Source organism: Pseudonaja textilis, chromosome 11 (assembly GCF_049901715.1).
Source record: "Pseudonaja textilis isolate UNSWEBS1 chromosome 11, rPseTex1.2, whole genome shotgun sequence".
Lineage (NCBI taxonomy): Eukaryota > Metazoa > Chordata > Lepidosauria > Squamata > Elapidae > Pseudonaja > Pseudonaja textilis.
The window spans coordinates 7,340,749-7,361,868 of NC_142000.1; the positions used below are offsets into that span (position 1 = coordinate 7,340,749).

General features: G+C 40.2%; 1 protein-coding gene and 1 long non-coding RNA gene across 3 annotated transcripts in view; one reads left to right on the plus strand and one right to left on the minus strand.

Annotated features, from left to right (window-relative positions):
- Positions 1-5,246, minus strand: part of CDYL2 (chromodomain Y like 2) — a 77,103-nt gene extending 71,857 nt beyond the window's left edge. Inside the window, exon 1 of one of the 2 annotated variants that reach the window (XM_087940560.1) lies at positions 4,728-5,246. In XM_087940560.1, coding sequence (XP_087796686.1) covers positions 4,728-4,751 — 24 coding nt within the window. In that variant the 5' untranslated portion in view covers positions 4,752-5,246. The remainder of the gene's footprint in view (positions 1-4,727) is intronic. The other variant, XM_026714143.2, reaches the window with a different exon arrangement.
- Positions 850-17,403, plus strand: LOC148124829 (uncharacterized). The gene is made up of 3 exons (XR_015744946.1): positions 850-1,171; positions 1,957-2,100; positions 17,253-17,403. It is a non-coding gene; the product is annotated as an uncharacterized LOC148124829 (long non-coding RNA).
- The last annotated feature ends 3,717 nt before the right edge of the window (positions 17,404-21,120 follow it).

Genomic DNA, 21,120 nt, shown 5'->3' on the forward strand with positions numbered 1-21,120 from the left:
GCTTACAGGCTCAAATGCAAACTAATTCAAAACAAGGAATTCATGCATAGTTGATGATATATACAGGTGGAAGAAGTGATGAAACATGCATTGTGTATTACAATGAAAACCCTGCTTCTGATGTAAAATTGCAACATGTACAAAAGCACAGAGCTTGCATGTTGATGGAATAAATACATGTTATATTATTTTGGACCACTGGAATTAGGAATAAATGAGCATAATTCAGGAAAAAGGGATTGATGTTCAATACCACCTTATTAAAAATTGAGTGTTTTGCTTCAGTTATATGAAGAACTTTGACTAAGTTATCATTAAAAATCTGGGGTTTAATCAACACTGTTTCTTGTGAAAGATGACAAATGCTTATGGCAGGAGTAGTTAGTAATCATTCCACATGCCTTTATTATCAATACATATTTCTTTAGTTGTACAAGAGTTATGAAACTGCAGTAAGGAATTTCTTGTTGTCATCCAGGGCAGCGTTTCTCAACTTTAGCAACTTTTAAGACAGATGGATTTCAAAAATTAATAAAATACATGATAGGATGATGAAGTGAAAGAAACTGTGGATGAGAAAAAAACACATGCAAGGAAATGATTACTGAAAAATATGAGAAAGAGAGAAAGATAATGCATAGTAAGCATATGGGAAAAATTAGCTACTAATGTCAAGGACAGCAAGAAAGATAAGACTAAAAAACAGAGTAAATGCAAACCAATTTTTGTAATAATGTGTTAATCAGTATTTAATTAGGGAGGATAATATGTTTATATATGTTGGGGTTTTTTGATGCACCTTTTTAAATGTCTTAATTGTTTTGTGTTTTTTTCTTTTTTTGGATTTTTTGGAGTTTTGAATTTTAACTTTGTCTTGAATAAAATAAAAACAGATACAGAAACTTTTTTGCAGAACTTTTAAAAAAAAGGTAAGAGAGCAAAGAGGAGTAAACAAGGAGTCTTCAGCAGAGTGAGTCAAATTAAAAACAGAAGTGATTAAATGATTTGAAACAAAACTAAAATGAGTGAATGCTGAATGGACTATTTAAAATTTTTCTATAGGAATTACAGAGACATGATGAAGAATAAAATGGTAATAATGTTATCACTCAACGTTCAAGACAAATGATGGAACCAAAAATAAATACTGTGAGAAATAAAAAGATTCTAAGTATGGATTATGGAGAGATGGGTGGCAAATAAATTTAATAAATGATAATATAACAATTGGAGAAGTGTTCAAAATATGGATGTTATCTTCTGGAGTATTTCTGTAACTTTATTATACTTTATTCATTAAACATGAAACTCAGTCAACTGAATATTTAAAAATGTGTCACAAATATTATTGACTGGCACTTATACAGGTTGCTGCCAGCATCCTAGGTTATTTGTTTATTATTATTATTATTATTATTATTATCATTATTATTATTATTATTGTTGTTGTTGTTGTTGTTGTCATTGTTATTATTGTTATCATTATTGTTGTATATCTAGTTGGGATTTTTTAAAATTTATTTTTAAACATTTTATTAGGTTATAAAATAAAATACAAAATACAATACAAATTCTTTTCTGTAACTTTGTTCATGCGTTTCTGATGACTGCATTTATTTTTAATTGGAAAGCACACCATTATTGTTCCTCAATACCAAGAGTGTTACAAACGTAAACAAAAAGCCACAGGAAAATAAATCTATTAAATTTGCCTGAGAAGCTCTTTGGCGGAATTCTGATCGAACAGGTAGAAACAATGGGAGTGAACAACATTTGGAAACACAATGTAGTTTTATGTTAGTTGAGTGGTGGGCAGAACAGACATCTGTTTTTGGGGAGGTCGCTAAGAGATGAATTTGAGAAAATTTAGAGTACAGGGGCCCCTCAGTATTCAGCCGCTTCAAAACTCCTCAAATTTACTTGATGCATTTTGATGCGAAAATGTTTTTCAGGCAGTTTCTTTGGTATTCAGCGGCCTGCAAAAGGAAGTGGGAGACAGCCGCAGAGAGCAGACAGGAAGTCGGCCATGCTGGAAAAATCCCTGACAGGAAAAATGGCAGGTAGAACGTTTTTTTCCTGGCCAAAACAAAGCATCGTGTGGTAAGTCCCCTGGTTGGTTGGTTTGATTTTAGTATCCATTATAGCCTCCCACTGAGGCACCACTGTACTTTAGTATAGTATTTGATATTTTTTTAAAAAACGCGTATGATAAAATAAATAGGCCTTTTGAGTTTATGGAATGTTTTGTCCGGGGACTGGTTGCTGAATAAGATGTAGCAGGTATACAATGTAAATAAACACTTGTGAGGATAAATAGAATACTTAATAACTGGTTTGGTGTGGTAAGATAATGATGTGGGGCGTCCTCTTGGTTGTTTTAATGTATTTATGGATAAACACTTGGAAAGTTGTGATGATTCGGAGACCTTTTTTTTTGGGTTTTTTTGGTAGGGCTATACCTGCGTGTATAATTTTATAGGTAGACGATGCCATGTTGTTGGATGGGAACCTGAATGATTTGAAGTACAGATCACCTCTGTGTAGGAAAAGTGAATTGATAAAGAGAAAAGGCCAAGGAATCAGTGGTTGGATGAAGCTAATGATTTAAAAAATAATACAGTGGATAAATCAATGTACAGACATGGCAGAATTAAGACTAGATTGCAATAGGAGAAAGATATGGAGAGTTATAGTAAATATGTTGGTGTAAACTGAGGTAAACTGTATTTCCTTTTCTTTCCTTTTTTAAGTTTTATGCTTTTAATTTTTTTCATTTACTATCCACTACTCTTTGTGTACTCTGCATATTTTGTTTTTTTTATTAAAAGATAATGTGAAGGAAATGGATAGACTCAGGGAGGATGATATTTGATTGAGACCATGATCTGTTATACAGGCATGTTTAATATCACTTGTCACCTTTGACACAGATTACTTTTTTGATAAAGAATAATTATTTGAAGTAGTTGTCGCAATCAAGTAGGGTATTTATCTCTAGAATTATAAACACATTTCTCATGAGCTGAATAGAAAATATGACCTAAACGTCCAACTGGGATTAATCACAAGTAAAATATTAACAAGTAGTTGATCCAATAATTGGCTAAAATTAAAAATGTTGCCTGAAAAACTGAATGAATGAATGAAATAGAGGGATAACAAGGGAAAATTGTTTAGATCATTCTTCTCCCAGGAAGTCCCTCTTTCATTGTGGAAAGTATGGAGAAGACCATCCCAAATGATAGAATAACAGAGTTGGAAGGGACCTTGTAGGTCATCTAGTCCAATCCACTGCCCAAGCAGGAGACCCTACACCATTTCTGACAGATAACAGTCTAGTCTCTTCTTGAAAGCTTCCAGTGATGAAGCTCCCACAACTTCTGATATTATAGTATTTAATATAATATAATTCCATGTTATGGAACATCTGTTGCCTCTTCTCTGAAGAGGTGAGGTAAACTAGGCCATAAGATGAGCTATGAGGTCAAATGGGATGGTACTTCAAGAGAAAAATGCGGCCACAAGTGTGCCCTGGTAGTGGCCCAAGACATAATGGCAGGACATTTTAGCTGGGTTGCGGATGTCCCTACGTCACATGAGGTGGCAACCATGGTGAGATCCAAGGCTGATCCAAAAGAAAGAACACGATCGGATTGAAGGACACCAATGAGCTCAGAGAGGTTCCAAGACCCCACAGTTCAGTCCTGAGCTACAAATATTCTTTTCTGTTGGTAGACATGGCAAAGACGGGTTCTACAAAGACTTGACTCCACGCACAACTGACCTAATCTAGCCATAAATAAGGTAGCACCTTCCATAAGACTGGACAGTGGATGATTCCTGTCTTTGCACTCCTCCTTACATTGGAAATCCATGGAGAGAAGTCCAGGCTAGCCTTCAGCACCAACGAGTCAATCAAAGCCATACCCTTGGTGGTCTTCTGCCACCCAACCCCAGAAGCCTTCATTTCTGAGACCTCCCAACCACTACTGCCAACCTGGGACAACCCCTCCCCCCACCCTCCTTGCAACCCGAGCCCTCCCCCAGGGGAGGGGAGGGGAACCCCGAATATCCAGCATGCATCTGTACCCCTGGAGCTCCTCCCACCCGATCAACCCCTCCCACTCTCCTTGCCTTGCAAGGTTCGACAGCCCCCCTCCCACCCAATACCACCCCCGCCCTCCCAGAAGAGGAAGAGGAAGAAGAAGAAGAAGCAGAGTTTGGTGCCAGCCAAGACTTCGGCCAGGCGCAGCTTCCCCTTCGGCCACTTCACCTGGACTTTTTCCGCCCCGGGGAAAGCGCCCGTCCGGGGTCGTCCAGGCTCCCCTCCAGCTCTTGTTGCCCCCTCCCCATCCCGGGATCTCCCCCCACTCCGTGCCCCAGCCTCTTCCCCCTCCCCCGACGGGAAGTGTGGGGAGGGGAAGAGTAGCAGCAGAGGGAGGGGAGGGCTCCATCGCTCCCTCTCTTCCTCCGGCTCTGCCTTTTTCGCCTCCTCTGCAACTCCGACGAAGAGACCCCGCTCGCGGAACAGCCGCCCCAGCTGCCCGCAGCCCCAGCGCCCCCCACCCCGCCAGCCGCCTCGGCCGGGGCTCGATCTCGCCCTAAGCCGCCCTGCCTCCCTTCCCTTCCCCTCCCTTTTCCTTGCCCGCCTCCCGTCGCCGGCTGGCTGGCTGGCTGGCTGCCCGCCCTCGGGGAGAAGCCCGGCCAAGCTCCGCCGGGCGACGTACCTCGTAAAGGTCCCCCGAAGCCATGCTGGGCTGGGGAGAAAAAAAAAAAGGGGGGGGGCGGGTTGGATGGGCAGCAGCGGGGCTCTCCTGGGCGCCGCTCTCCTCGCCGCGGCTGGCTGGCTGGCTGGCTGGCTGGCTCTGCGTGGGCTTGCTGGCGGGTGGTGGGTGCGAGGGTGTGCGTGTGTGTCTTTTCCCCCACTCGCTCGCCGACCCGAGCGGAAAGAAGAAGAAGAAGAAGAAAAAAAGAAGAAGCAAAAACAAAAAAAACAAACAAAACAACCACCCGACAACAACTGTGCCGCCGTGCAGAATGACAGGCTTTGGGGCTCCTGTGCGCAGAATCGGAGGCGAAGGCAGAGGGCGAGAGGCAGCAGGCAGGCAGGCAAGGCTGGCAGGCTGGCGTAACCGGGAGCAGCGGCGGCGGCGGCGGCAGCGGCGGCGGGGAAGCAGAGAGCAGCGCTCCGGCGGTGCCGTGTGTGTGCGTGCGTGTGTGTGTGTGTGTGTGTGTTGTGTGTCTGTGTGTGTGTGTGTGAGCCAGGGAGGGTAAAAGGCGCGCCCTCGCGCGCGCGCGCGCGCGTGAGACGCTGCCTTCAGGAACCTCCCCACCACCCACCACCACCCCCAGCCCAGGCGACACAGGCGGGGTGGGTGGGGAGGGCGGGGGGGCGACGGGATTAAAAAAGGGAGGCGGGTTCTCCCGCAGCCCTCGCCGCCGCCCCCCTCCCCCCCCTCCAGAGCCCGGGCAAAGTACCCACCTCCACCCCGCACCTGGGGCCACTTTGGACGCCCGGGGCGGTCCTGGGCAGCCTTGACTCGCCCCACGGAGCTGGGGTGAGGGTGGTGTGGTGGATGGGTTTGTTGGCTTTTTTGGGGGTGGGGGAAGGGGGCCTGTGGAAAGTCTGCAGGATCTGCCGAGGGTCTCTTTCTGGATGCTGTGGTTGCCCACGCTGCCCACCCCTCCCCAGCCTAAGCTCGCCTTGCTGAAAGAAATCCCTCTGCACCTGAAGGAGGAGAAGGAAGGAGGAGGAGGAGAGAGAAGGAGAAGAAGAGGAGGATTAGGAGAAAGAAATGAGAAGAAGAGGAGGATTAGGAGAAAGAAATGAGAAGAAGAAGAAGAAGAAGAAGAAGAAGAAGAAGAAGAAGAAGAAGAAGAAGAAGAAGAAGAAGAAGAAGAAGAAGAAGAAGAAAGTCTTGGGGTGGGCTTCCAAATGAGGAGCCATATGTAGGCATCCACACACAACCTCCAGTGCCACCAGTGTGGGTGAAGTCTTGGCTTTTTTCAGATATGGGGGAGGTCCTCTTTGTTCTTCCTCAAGATCTTCTCTTATGGGGTAGAAGATCTGCAAGAGGTGAACGTGAGGATTCCTGCCGTTCCAGAAGGATGTGCCTTATCGAGGGTCCAGGTGGCATCTTCTAGGCTTCACTCTGCAGGTTTCACCAGCATGGTGGGAAATGAAGCGGAGGCTGAGTCTGCTTGAAAGCATTTTGAATCAACAGAAATGTTGTAGGTCAGAGCAACCTGTTGGATGATCTCACCTAGGTTGGTCCCAATGAGTCAGGAGTAACTCTTCCAAATTTCGTAATAAGCCTTACCTGATGTGGTCTGGCATCAGGGACCAGAATGTACACCTAGACAGAGTCCAACTTCCCCTGAGGGAATTCTGAGAGTGGAGGTCATTTTACACTGTTCTAGCCATGCTTGAAGTCAGAAAGAAGAACCATAATTTCTCTGACAAATTGCTAGAAAACTCTCAAATGTTCAGCCAGATTCTACTTTAAGCCAATTTTTCTACTTTTGGATCACCTTCTAGGTGACATCCCTTCAGATTTTTGGACTGTGGTATCTTATCTCCACTCCTTTTGAAGAATGTACATGCTCAGCTCCCTCACAGCTTCTAACCGTTTCTAACCTTAGTTACCACTGTTTTGTAACCAGCTGCAATTTCTTTCAAGTGTTCTAAAGGATAGTTTGAGCAATTGATCTTGGAACTTTTTCCAGGTCAAAATATATGCCTCCGACTTGGGTTAAAACTTTTTCGCATCTGGGACGTAGATATCTCACCTGCGACCAAATTTGGAATGCTGCATCTAGTTCTGGTCACCACGATACAAAAAAGACGTTGGGAGTGCAGAGAAGAGCAACAAGATGGCGAGAGGTCTAGAAGCTATAGTGTACAATGAATGATTGAGGGAACTAGGTATGTCTAGTCCAATGAAGAGAAGGGCCAGGGGTGATATGATAACAGTCTTCCAGTACTTGAGGGGCTGTCACAGAGAAGAAGGGGTTGACCTATTCTCCAAAGCAAGGAGAAGAAGTGATGGATGATAGATCTTTAGAAGTGAGCCAAATGAGAATTAAGGAGAAATTTCCTCACAGAACAATTAATCAGTGGAATGGGTTGCCTGTAGAAGTTGTGGATGCTAGAAGTTCTCAAGAAAAGACTGGACAGCTATTGTCCAGAATGATTTAGAGTCTCCTGGTTGAGCAGGGAGTTGAAATAAAAGACCTCCAAGATTCCTACCAATCCTATTGTTCTCTGTTCATGCTTGTCTTTGCTTCCTGAAACTCAACTACTTCATTCACAGTTACCTCATAAGTGTACTCTGCCAAGCCCCTGAAATGTTTCACTAATTCAAAAGAAAAGCACATTTTCATCTGCTCCTTTTGATGATTTTATGCATCATCAATCCAACTAATAGAAATGATCCAAATGCCGAGAAGAGAATGCCTTCAATCAATGAAGTAAATAAATGTGAATAGCAATCCCTGGCTTAGTAATTCAAGCCATGAAGATGGCCAAAAGATTGTTGCCATTCCTGCAGTGAAATTCCTTCAAATTTCATAAAAAGTTGATTCCATCTGGATTACAGTAAAAATATTCTGGAATCCTTCCCACCTCACAGCTGAAGCAAAGAATGAAAAAATGACACCAGACAACTACTTTGCCTGAAAAGATGAGATCTAAAGTTCTAGTGAGTTTTCCTTCTTCAGGTTTTTTTTTTTTAGATTTTATCAATACAACTGGGACTGAATTTATTACTATTTCTATTAGTAGTAGTAGTATTTGAATTACACATTCCTGGGGAGACCAGTTTAGAGTGAAAAACAGGGTTTCGTATTCAGTATACTCTTTCCACCTCATAACCAAGAATATGCAAAAGCACTCTACAGCACCCATCAGAATTTCACTGAAAAGCTCTTCCCTTTTTGAAAGAATATTCAAAAATAAAATATCTTTCTAGCACTGATGATGTTACGTAGCTGTATAATGACATCCTTGCAAGAAAACAACCAAGCTCAGAGAGCACCAAGGACCCCACAACATTTTTTTCATTAAATTGACATAGTAAGTAAAACAGATAGGAATATTTTTTTTCTGTAGCACACTTGTTATATTGAGGCTAAAACACCCAACCAAAATTAACACTTCCTCTTCCCCTGCCTTCTCTTGTCTTCCATCAATAAGTAACAAACTAAGCAGGCTGAAAATTGAGTCTCAATTATTTTTTTTATTTTAAATTTATTTGGTGTGCATGCTGCTAAACCCAGTAGACTCTCTATGGTTTACAAAGACAGACATTGGTGGTAGTAGCATTCATCTATTTTATTATTATTAAATCAATTTATATTGTTTCCCAATTGATAAGTAGCTCAGGGAAGGGTGCCCAAAGAAAAACAATGCATAACAACTCAAAGAAACATTAAAAACAAACAAATATATTTTAAAAAATGTAAGAAAGCTTTTAAGAGAAATATACATGAAAACAAACAGAGCTGGTTTAATCTAGTGGTTAAGATACTAGGCCAGAAACTAGGAGGCGGTGAGTTCTAGGCCAGCCTTAGACCTGAAAGCCGGTCGGGTGACCTTGGGTTGGTCCTTCAGTCTCAGTCCAACCCACCTCATAGTGCTGATGCTGTGGAGAAAATAGGAGGAGGAAGGAGTATTAGGTATGTTCACCACTCTGGGTGAGTTATACAAATAATAAAGGCAGGATATAAATAAATATTTAAATAATTGAATATTTCACCCAAGTCAACTTTATCCAACCCAGATCAATCAGGATGGATACAACCTCTTGAGTCAGTGCCTGGGGAATAAGCTAGGTCTTATGAGTCTTTTGAAAGGTAGGTAGGGTTCAGGATCATCCATCTCAGGAGAACTGCTAACCACAGGGCAGAGTCCCATCAGATGACATTGGTTAACTGATGGGATCTGAACCATGTCCATCCCATCTGATCTTATGAGTCAGGCAAAAGTAATCAGAGAGAGGCAATCTGCAAATAACCTGGGCCTGCATCAGGAAACTCTTAGTCACAACTAGCATCTTGAATTTCATGGCAAAGAGGAAGTAGATTGGTAGAGTGTAGAACACAGAACAGAGTTGGAAGGGACCTCAGGGGGCTTCTAGTCCACCCCCCTGCTCAAGCAGGAGACCTTATAACAGGGATCCTCAAACTTTTTAAACAGAGGGCCAATTCACGGTCCCTCAGACTGTTGGGGGGCAGACTGGCTGGGTGGGCATGACTAGGGGGCCATGTGACTGGATGGGCATGGCTAGGTGGTCATGTGGGCCTGTTTTTGGCAGGCAGAGTGGTACTGGTGGCCGGGGAGGCCAAAAACAGGCACATTTTATTCTCAGACACTCTTGAGATCCCAACCTTGTGAAAAGAAGGTACAAGACCAACTGTCCCATAAGTGGTGGATTTATTGGTCTACCTTGGAAAGGCTGTTTTCACCATAATTGAGGATCATAGGAACCATAACTATGAAGAACTGGAGGATGGACTCTCTCATTTCCCTTTCTTCTCTTTCCCCGCTCCTTTCCCTTAATGACTGGTTGACATTACTCTGCAAGCTCATTTTAGAAACCTTAAAACTGAAAGGTGGGATATAAATGTGACCGGTGAATTTGCATTTTGTGCCCAGCCTCTATCCACCATACATTACTCATATAGCCTTGGAGACCAAGCTTTGAATACAGCTTTGATTTATAAAATTTCCATTTCTGAACAATTATGCTGGAATATCACCATGACAGAGATCCAGTACCCAAGCTAATAAAATTAATCTTCCCTATTAATACATACATGAATCTCTACAGACAAATGGAACAGTCATGAATGGCCATGGCTATTACTGGCTTTTTTTCAAGATGAAGTTCATATTTTGGTCTCTGGGATTAAAAACGAATGAAGACAAGTGGCTTTTAAGACATGACGTTTATTGGCCAAAGTAGTTGCTTTATCACTTGAGTTTGCGATAATGATTTTATTACAGCTAATACACATGCTTTAAAATACTACGGCTTTATTAATTTTTGTAATTGGAAAAGTGTACATTGTTTTTGAGCTGTCCTCATCCCTAGCATCACCATCACAATGTCCACCATGTAGTAACACTCTGTCCAGAAAGGCTAATTTGAAAGATAAACTTGGAAATGCAAATTAAAAAAATATGCAAATGAAATGCCTGTATTATTTATTTCTGGTACACATAAGGCAGCACCTATACTAGTCAAAATGTTTTCTCCAGCAATTTGGTGTTTATAGCTGTTGCAGTGTTAAAACAATACTGTACGGTTGAACCTTATACAAATCTAGAGGAATGTTGAGATGTGATTCTAATAAATATGCAAGCAAATACAAATAAGCAGGATTTGCTTCTGGTAAGTGGACATATGCTTGACCTCATCCAGAATATATTATTTTGTAATAAGGCTATCAAGACTTCCAGCTGCAGAGTTATAATCTTCGTAAGATGTTAGAAATTTCTCCTTTTCTTCTTTTTCTCACATCTATCTCAGTTCTATTGATTTTTCCTCTAAAGGCCCAATTTCATATCCCTGGCAAATATTGTGTGTGATGTATCTATTAATCGTACTTATCTCCCGCCTTTCATTCAGATGCATAGGCTAGTACAGAGAGCTCTATTCATTCTATCCTTGCAATTAGTGGCATGCAAAACATTTTTATATTTGAAATATTTCAGGCTTAAAATACTGCTTTTGAATTTGCAGCAGCTTGTCCTCACCCTTCTAGGAGTGTTTGGGGTTTGAAAAAAGATATTTTGAGCGTGAAGCTAGACCATTGTTGACCTTGAAACGGATGGAACAAATTGGAAATTGGACAGCAGCAATTTTGAACTCCACCTTGAGTGCTTCACACTGAAATGTCTCAGATTTCAAATCTTTGCACACTGCTACTCATAATAATCTTGTGACAGTTGTCCATTGGTTAAGAAAGCAGGTGACCTAAAGTTATTCAGAATGATTCATGGGTAAGCAGCAATTTAAAGTAGGACCGTTTCTGACGTAGTCTGCCTCCTGACAGCTACCGCATGCTGATACTGATTGCACAGTATGCTTTTGTAAGTAATTTCCTAAATGCAATAGGGTTGTATGTAAAATAGAAAATGATGCCACTTTTTTTGGTAAAGCTTGCCAAGCCTCTGAATGGTGGTACTTAGGGGAAGAACTGATTTTATGAAGCATCCTGCATAGGCAACTGAACACTGCAAAATGATTAGAGTTATTTTATTGCTAAAAGCTGAGCAAACACACCTTTAACTCCTGTTGTCCTCTTCTCAGCTGTATTACACCTTTTATTTATTAATCATGAAACTATGGCTTAATAGCTATTGTGCCTTTGTTCTTGCTGGAACTGTGGTCTAGTAAATTAATCCAGGATACTTGGAGGATAGACATTTCTGAAGGTCTTAAGATGTATTTGAGCCTCGATATATTATTAAGTCGCCAGAAAATTTAATTTGGTGACTTTCTGCCCATTCATTGTTACGCTTTAAATTACACACAAGAAAGGAAAACTCAAGGAACATTAGGCTATTCTTGGTGTTTGGGTTGGTGAATTCTCAAGAGCATTCATGCAGGGAATTCAGAGTTCTTAATCCCCCCCGAAGCTGAAGAACCGATGATTCTTGTGATGCTCAACCATAAAACTGGTGACTGTGAAAATGCAGAGAAAAATACCCTTTCCAGCCATGTCTTTATTTCTGTTTTTTTTTTTTAAAAAAAAAAATAAGTAACTGTTCTTCATCTTAAAAGTTTGAGGGCAGGTTGCAGCATGAGACCAATATTTGGCAGGAGAAAATCAAACACCATGAAAGAGGAATTGTACTGAACAAAAACTTAACAAGGGCCAAGGGTGCAATTTTAAGACTGACAACAGGATGTTCTGGGAACAATAACAACGACAACAAAAAGGTGGCAGGATGGATAACTGCTGGTAGGATGTTGATCTGCAACTTTCAGCTTTCCTCACCATTGGGTGTGCTTCCAAGCGATGTGGTACTTCAACAACCACCAGAGTCCCACAGTTTGCCCATCCCTAAATTATAAGATGATGCAAGTTGTCTTCCATGCTATGTGGAAACTTCTATCATCTACAGTATGTCAACATGCCATTCTAACTTTATTGTCTTAAGTAGCACTGTTGACTGCAGGTCTAAGAACATACAGTGATTTCTCTCTCCTGACTTTTTTTTTAATTCACACCTTTCCCCTCTGAGAAAAATGTCTGTGGGGATTCTCAGTCATCCAGGTGACAGTGGTCCCAAAGGTGTTTTTTCAAACGGCAACTGGACTTTGGTTTTCCTTGAAGATGTTTTGCTTCTCATCCAGGAAGCTTCTTTAGTTCTTCAGAAAATTCTTTAGTTCTTCAGAACTGTTGAAGCTTCTCAGATGAGAAGTGAAATGTCTTCAAGGAAAAACAAAGTCCATTTGCCTTTTGAAAAAAACACCTTTTGGACCTTAAGAAGAACTCCTAGGAACTAGTGAATGTAGAAAGAACTAGTCAGTTCATTAACTACAGGGTCCTCTCAACACCCTTAGTAGCAGTGACCAGAAAATACTATGTAATTTAAACATTTTAAATGTATACAGTGCATTTAGGAACAGATGCTTGAAGCCTAGCACATACTTATTGTTTTTAGCAGTGTGTGGATCAGGTAGATCAAGATCAAGTTGATTCAATGCAATCTATAGGTTGCAGAACAGAAGACTTGTGCCTAGTTGTTCTCCTTAGATGCAGCAATGCTTTCAGAAGATGATAGAGATGAGAATTCTGCCCAACCCTGTAGCTTAGAGGGATAAGCAAGTTTGATTTGAATTGATGATCTAATTCAGTAAATAGGTCTGCATTTTAGGTATCTAAATTGCATAATTCAAGCAAATTGATTTGATTTGGGTTTCCAGATTGTTTTGGAAGATATTGCATTTTGCACATCTAGAGTCACATTTCTCCATCTTTAAAATTATGATGAATTCAGTAATATTTTTGAACCCATAGGATCCATTTATACATATTGTTAGGAGGAAATGGTGGGTTTACTTAAGTGATAGATTTGTAAAGCTCAAACCTCAGCACCACAATTATCCCTTTCAGTTACAGAGAAATTATTTCATGATTTTTAATTTTAATCCTAAAGAAATATCGTTTCTTTGGAAGCTCCTTTTAAAAAATTATATACACCATGGGAATCTGAAATACAATAGAAATGGATATTGCCAAAGAACTGATATTAGAAAGTTGGATTTTCCATTTATTATATAATGGTACTGTAATGACATGAGGGAATGACTTTGGGAGACAGGGGAGAAAAAGACTCAGTCAAAGGATTGGTTTAATTAAAGGCAGCTGAGTGTTCAACAGGAATGTAGATTGGTCAAGAAGCTCAGAAAAGAGTTTTCTGAAAAATCAGCATAGTCATGGCCAATCTTCCCTTGAGTGGGGATGATGTACCATAGAGGTGGATGGCAGAGAAGAATTATATCCTGGGTCAGCTGGACTTCATGAGACAGGTAATCAGGAAGAGTTATGTTCAATTTACATGGTATCATGGAAATTTGGCCTTGTTTTTAATGGATACATATTCTTCACAGGTAAAGCTGTGAAGTTGTTGCTGGTTTAACAACTACATATATTTACATATTTACAGACCACTCACATCCTGGATATAAACTGTTTCAACTCCTACCCTTGCACACCAGAACAAGAACAGTTTTTCCCTGAACGCCATCACTGCTAAACAAATAATTCCCTCAACACTGTCCAGCTATTTACAAAGTCTGCGTTACTATTACTATTAATCTTCTCATCACTCCTTATCACCTATCCCCTCCCACTTGTGACTGGATGACTGTAACTTTGTTGCTTGTATCCTTATGATTTATATTGACTGTTTCCTAGTATGATTTGATGGCTTTGTACCCTATGACTATTATTAAGTGTTGTAGCTTATGATTCCTGACTCTTGACGAATGTATCTTTTCTTTTATGTACACTGAGAACACATGCACTAAGACAAATTCCTTCTTTGTCTAATCACACTTGGCCAATAAAGAATTCTATTCTATTCTATTCTATTCTATTCTATTCTATTCTATTCTATTCTATTCTATTCTACAGATAAGGAGATATGAGAGAGAAAAAATCTAACTGGAGGTTCTCTACTGGAGGTTTCACTTTCTTAATATTTCTACCTTTCTATATGTGTATATATATTTATCACTTTCATTTGGGGAATTCCAATCAGGAAATAGATCTACCGACAACAACGATTCACATAGCATTAACTTTATTATGTACATTAGCTTGCAGCTTATTGACTGATATGAGATGTACTATTAAATGTTTTGTATTTTTACCTTCCACTAATCCAGCCTTTTTTTTTTTTTGTAAGCTCTATTTCATTGCTCTAATTAGAACTTATCTATGAAAAACATGTTTAGAGAAAGTTTTCATCCTTTTTGAGGTTCAGTAATAATGTCACAGTCTATGGACATTTTCCAAGCATAATTGTCACCTAATCCCAATTACAAGAATTCTAGAAACTTAATTATATTTTCCATTTAGAACTAATTTTAATACATTGGGAATAAATAGGAGTGAAAGGGAAGTGGTATTTGCAGGAGACAATTAGTTCAATTCATTAGGGTGAATATCTGTTCCTGACCTCTTGCCAAACAATTGTTGCTACAGCATGGCGTTTGGAAGATATTGGCCTGGCAGCTCTTCAAGCCTGATAAAGGTCTGTAGTTGTGAAATCTCATGAAAGATTGTTTGCCGGGACTGTGCTGGGGAGGAATTCACTTTATCCTAAATAAAAGGGGTTTTATCAGGACAAGGAGTCTGCTTCATGATCTTGGGAAGCCTAGGTCAGAACAAATATGTCCCCTGCACTTGTTGACTTTTCAGATTTTTAGAGAAGCCTTTTTTTTTTGTATGCGATGCTTTTAAATTGAACGGGCCTATGATCCTTATGAATATTTAAACAGACCAGTAACCTCACATTGACATGCTTATCAAAGTCATAAGTTCTCCAATTGGAATCCTGAATTTGGGATATTCCGCGATTTTATTCAATCCTTCAACCTATCTGAACTTCATTCTCAAACTAACATAGGAAAGACCCTCAAATTGGCATTTCTGCAAATGCCATGATACCATTTATTAAATGGGAAACATTGCAAACCTGTCTATTTAAAGTCAGAATGCATTTTGGATAAAATGCCATGAGAACTGGAGTGATAACTAAGGCTGCCTGTGGATAGACAATATATCTGTTCCTCCCGCCAAATTCAGAAGTTGACCTTGGAAGCAGGACGCTGAGATCTGATTCTTCTCAAACATGAAAAAAGTTTAGATCGGAGGAGATCTGGATATATTTCCTGCAACTTTTTTTTTTACCCTTTTCTCGTCAGAAGAAAAAAAAAATCAATAATATTGCTCTTTGTCTTGCTCCTTTGGTCCAAGAAGATTGTGAAAAATAATTTCTTCTTCTCCCTTGTTTAAAGAGAAAAAAAATCCTTCAAAAATATGCATTTCATTGTCAACTTTGGTTTTTGATATCCAAGTCAGAAGAGACTTACGAATGAAAGCTAAACCTACTGTAGTCTTATATTTAATTCTGTTCTCCACTTACTGCTTCCTTATACCACCTCATTCTTACAGAATGACTTAGCTCAAATTTATAGTCCATAAGGTATGATTTACAGTAAGAATACAGTTTTAAAGAATCCCACAGTACAGCTTCTTCAGCACTGAAACTGTACACATTTCATTTGCTTGAAAAAAGGAACAGACTGTAACAAGAATTCTAAGAACCAGTTGCTTCATTCTTCATATACAAAGTGAAACTATTTTGACTAGGGAAATGCATTGCTCACATCACTGTACAATCAGTTCCTGATTTGAATCATTGGAACAACCGATGCTGACTCATCACTATCATCTGATTGGCCTAGAGAAATTGAGTTGGTAAGAAAAAGGAAAGAAGGCAAAAAATAAAATAAAAGAAAGAGAAGTTATCAAAAACCCCACTATTTGCAAAAAAAACCCCTTTGAGGCAAACCGAATACAGCTTCAGTTATTAATTGCGTCACTTTACACATGACTAAGTATACTAACTTTCATATTTTGTCCTTTGAGAAGAAAAAGCCATCTGACATGAATGATAGTTAATTATTGACTATAATAATAATAAAAAATTTTTTACACAAAATTCAAGTTGTAAGGTTAATCGGGTGAGGACCTGTCAGTGAACACTTTGTGTGTTATGATATGATATGATTCTGTGATTGTCAAGTTAATACAGCAGAGCTGAGGAGGATAAGCTCCGAATTGATGGTGTTATTCCCTCAGTGGCCTGTTTCAGAATAAGACAGAAACAAAAATAGCCAATCTTGTGATTGGGAACCTTCCAGAACAGGTTGTAATACTAAATAAATAAGTAAATAAATAAATAATAACAAGAATTGCATGCTAATTGGAGATTTCTGGGAACTGAAGTTCATACAACTTAAAGTGGCTAAGGTTGAGAAACACTGGGCTAGATTATTAAACAGGTTGATTCAAAATGTGACTGGTGGTATCATCATCTTCCAGCTTTGTTTGCTCTGTAGACTTCAGTATTTTGTTCTTTTTTCATTTCTTGCTGGAATAATACGTCCCCCCAATCCTTCGAGTCAGTGTTGATTCCTAGTGGCTGCCTGGATGAGTCCCTGCAGTTTTCTTAGCAAGGTTTTTCGGAAGTGGTTTGCCAGTGCTTCTTCCTTCCCAGAACAGAGAGAAAGTGACTGGCTCAAGGTCACCCAGTTGCCTAAGAGGAAACTAAAATTCATGGTCTCCCTATCCCAAAGCCTTAACTAGTACAGCAAGCTGACTGTCTAAAATAATGCATAATAATTGCTAAAGTATTTTTTTAATCTATGCAAAGTTGAATAGAAACCACCATCATCACAACCATCATTTATCTGTATCAGGGCAAGATATCCAAGAGTAGGAAGGCAGACTCCAGGAGAAGTAATTTTTTTATGGCTTATTTATGTTCAAAGCTGCGACACATTAATTTGCTAAGAGATACAAACAGCAGAAAGAGACATGCTTGGTGTTCCTAGATTTTGAGGATGATCCAGCAAGTTGTGGAACAAATGTGGTGCCTTTTCTCTACTGTTTCTTCTTCCTTTTCCAAGTGTAGTTCATAATTTAATGTCATTTTATTAATTTAGAGAGTGAGAAAATGGAGTGGCAGTGAAACCGGTTGGCAAAATGTCAGCCCTTCCCTCCCCAAACTTAATTATCAGCATTGCTGAAGCTGCAGTGAATCTAACAACAAAATGGAACACTTCGTTGGTACCCTCAAAGAAATCAGATTGAATGTGTGAATGTCACAAAGCCATGGAATGTTAATTATTTGTGAAACTAGATTACCACTCTCCAGAATCCTTTATTCCATATATCCTGACATCCAGTTTACGATGGAAGAAGAAACCAATAACACACTGGCCTTCCTGGATGTGCTAGTCAGCCGCAACCTGGATGGGAGCCTTAAAACCACGAGCACAGACCATATCCAACACAATGAGAGCAATCACCCCATTGCACATAAAGTCAGTTGTATTCAGGTACTGTTTAGTAGGGTACTCATTGTAGTACACTGACAGCCAAAGCCAAGGAGTGGGCATATCTTTATCAGGTCTGCAGGCACAATGGTTATTCCATGGACTTTCATCTGAAGGTGTACTACACCCAGGGCCTGGCAACCCATTGAAGGTGCCAGTGGAACAGCTATGTGGAGGGTGCTCCAGTATACACGGGGGAGTATCTGAAACTGCTGCATGCATTCTCCTGGGGCAAGGTGTCAAGGTGGCGCACAAACTGGACCAAACTCTAAGAATGAGAGTGATGGAAACACTACCCAAGGAGAAGACATCTTTGGTTGTTTGCCGCGTCAACTGTAGTGATTGTGCAAGCAATTACGTAGGGGAAATGGCCAAGATGCTATAGACCAGAGTACACGAACATGAACTGGCTGTTTGGTGCAAAGAACAGTGCTCTCAGATCTGGGCATATATGCAGGAGCATAATCACACATTCAGTTTTCAAGAGGCTGAGGTTGTTGTCCATGATATAACTAAAGGAGGATGCCTTCTAAAAGAAGCCTGGTTTTCCAACAGCAATTCTATCAATAGGCATATCGAACTACCACCAGCCTACCAAGCACTGAGACACCAGGAAAGATCCTGCAAGAGGGGCAGAGACTACTTCCTATTGGGGAGCAGAGACCGATGGTACCCCCATCCCTGGGCATGTGGATTCATCCTATGAAGGCACAGCCAGGCCTGTCCAACTACAGAGTAATCCAGCAGAGCTGCCTCAAGTTATAACAGACAGGACTAATGAAGAACGAGCAGGCCGAACACAAGGTCATGAGCAAAGCAACAAATTGCAATAGCTGGCAGTTTAATACCACTTCCTAGAGATAAGCAGTCCAGGCTGGGTTGGACAAGGGAGGAAACAATAACAAGAGATAAGCCTTCTTTGACCAACATGATGGAAGCAAAAACAACAGAGCTAATTACAGATGGGAGGGGTTGAAAGGGCCTATCACATTTGCAAGGGCTAAATTGATTAATGATATATAAAGGCAGAGATCTCTGTAATGGTAGCTTAGTACTCTGATGATGTCAGCAGAAGCTGACAAAAGCTTAGTAAGTACAATAAATGTAATTTTAAGTTCCGGAGATCGCAGGATGTCTGTTTCTTCTTTTATATACACACAAACACTTACACACACACACATAATAATGATTCCCCCCTTCCAGGGCTGAGACAGAATGACTGGCCAAGGTCATCCAGCTGACTTTGGGCCCAAGATAGAACTAGAACTCATACTCTCCCAGTTTCTAACCACTGTCTCTATGGTGGTTAAAGCACCAAGTTCCCATGACTGCCCATAACTTTTGAAACTCTCTATATCCATAGAGATATATATTACAGACCAATATATAAATGATAAATATATAAATTACAAGATATAAATTACAGACCAATCTCTTTATGTTGCATCATCTGCAAAGTCATGGAATCAATTATTAATCAATCCATTACCCTCCACATAGAGACAAACAACCTACTCTCTAACAAACAATTTGGTTCCAGAAAAAAATTATCCTGTAATCTGCAACCCCTACACTGCAAAAATATATGGACTACACAACTCGATCAGGGCAAAGCAATAGACACTATTTACATAGACTCTCCAATAATATTGTACGGCAAACTAGAGCATACAAAACATTTGTGAGACCAATTCTTGAAGATAGCTCATCTGTCTGGAACCCGCATTGCATATCGGATATTAATACTATCAAGAGAGTCCAGAGATATTTCATGAGAAGAGTCCTCCACTCCTCTACTTGTAACAGAATACCTTATGCCACCACTCTCGAAATTCTAGACCTAGAAAACTAGAACTATGCCGCCTATGGTCCGATCTAAGTATAGTATATAAAATCATACATTGCAATGTCCTACCTGTCAATGAATACTTCAGCTTCAACCATAACAACACAAGAGCAAACAATAGATACAAACTCAAGGTTAATCGCACCAAACTTGATTGCAGGAAATACGACTTTAGCAATAGAGTGGTCAATGTCTGGAATACTCTACCTGACTCTGTGTTTTCTTCCCCAAACCCCAAAAGCTTTAACCTTAGGCTTCTATTGTTGACCTCACCCATTTCCTACTGTCCCCATAATAATGTTCCTTTTTATTCATATCAATTTCATGTATTCATAACTATGTTTATACATATACCTGTTATCTAATACTGTACATGCTTGACAAAATAAATTAAAAAAAAGTCTCCTAAAGTTGCTTCTAAACTGGATGACTTAATGTGACAAAATGGGGAAATAATTACACCTGACTGCAAAGTGATTCTGTTATCTTTATTTAACTTTAATTAAATTTAATCAAATGAAATCGATTTGAGTTTTTGCTGTGGTCCTATCCGTTATTTTTTGGAGGGAGTCTCTAAAACTGTTCCTGCTTGAGATGGCTAATCCTAAAGAAAATACCAAGTACCATTAAGTACATATTTCCTGGGATCCAGTGACAATGGGGATCAGTAATAGTTACCGAAACATACCAGTTTGTACCTTTTCCTGCCTTATCATATGTCTTTGTTTTATTATCCTGTATCTTCTGCCAGATGGTAATAGTTAAAAAAAAAAAAAGGATGCCCAGATGGATCTTTAAGAATGTTTTGAACTTTCTTAAGGCGCAGGAGCTATACAGTTCTCTTAAAACGGGGAGAGGGCAACCAATGATCCTCTGGGCAATGACATTAACCATCTGGAGTGCTGTCCTACCTGCCACTGTGCAATTGGCAAACCATCCAGAGGTTAAAATACTCCCTATGGTGCAGTGGTAGAAGGTCACCAGCTGTTTTTCATTCAGTTGTTGTTTTCTGAGAAGTCTCAGTTAGTATAATCTCTGCTGGGCCCTTTTGTGCTGCAATGTGAGCGCCCCAGGTCAGGTCCTCTTTTCCACTCGGTCTCCACTGATAAGCAAGGGCTGGATGTCTAATCTGTTCCTTCTATAGTCCACTATAAGCTCCTGGGTTTTATTGGTGTTATTGTCTCCACACCATGAAAGCAACCGGTCCATCTCGGTTTTCTTGCAGATGTATCATTATCCAAATAGGTAACATCTTCAGTGCTAGCAAATGTCTGTAAGAAAGCAATGAGATTCAGAGAGTTACAAGGACCTCACAGTTCAACCCTGACCTACAAATATTCTTTCCAGTTGGTATTTCCAACAGCCCATCCATCACTAGGATAGCTGAGTCCCTCACCTTGCTGCTGGTTATCCTCTTTTTCCTTCCAACATTTCCAGCACTAAACTCTTGATATGCATGACACCAAGCTAAACCCAACAGCCTGCTACTAAAATGTTTCTATTAGATTCACATATCTAAAATCAGGGGTTTTTACACCCCCACAGTTCACTAAAAGTGTATTTTTGGGTATGTGCAAACTCATTCAATTTTCAGTTTTATACCACATTTCCAACGAGACTAGCATGAGG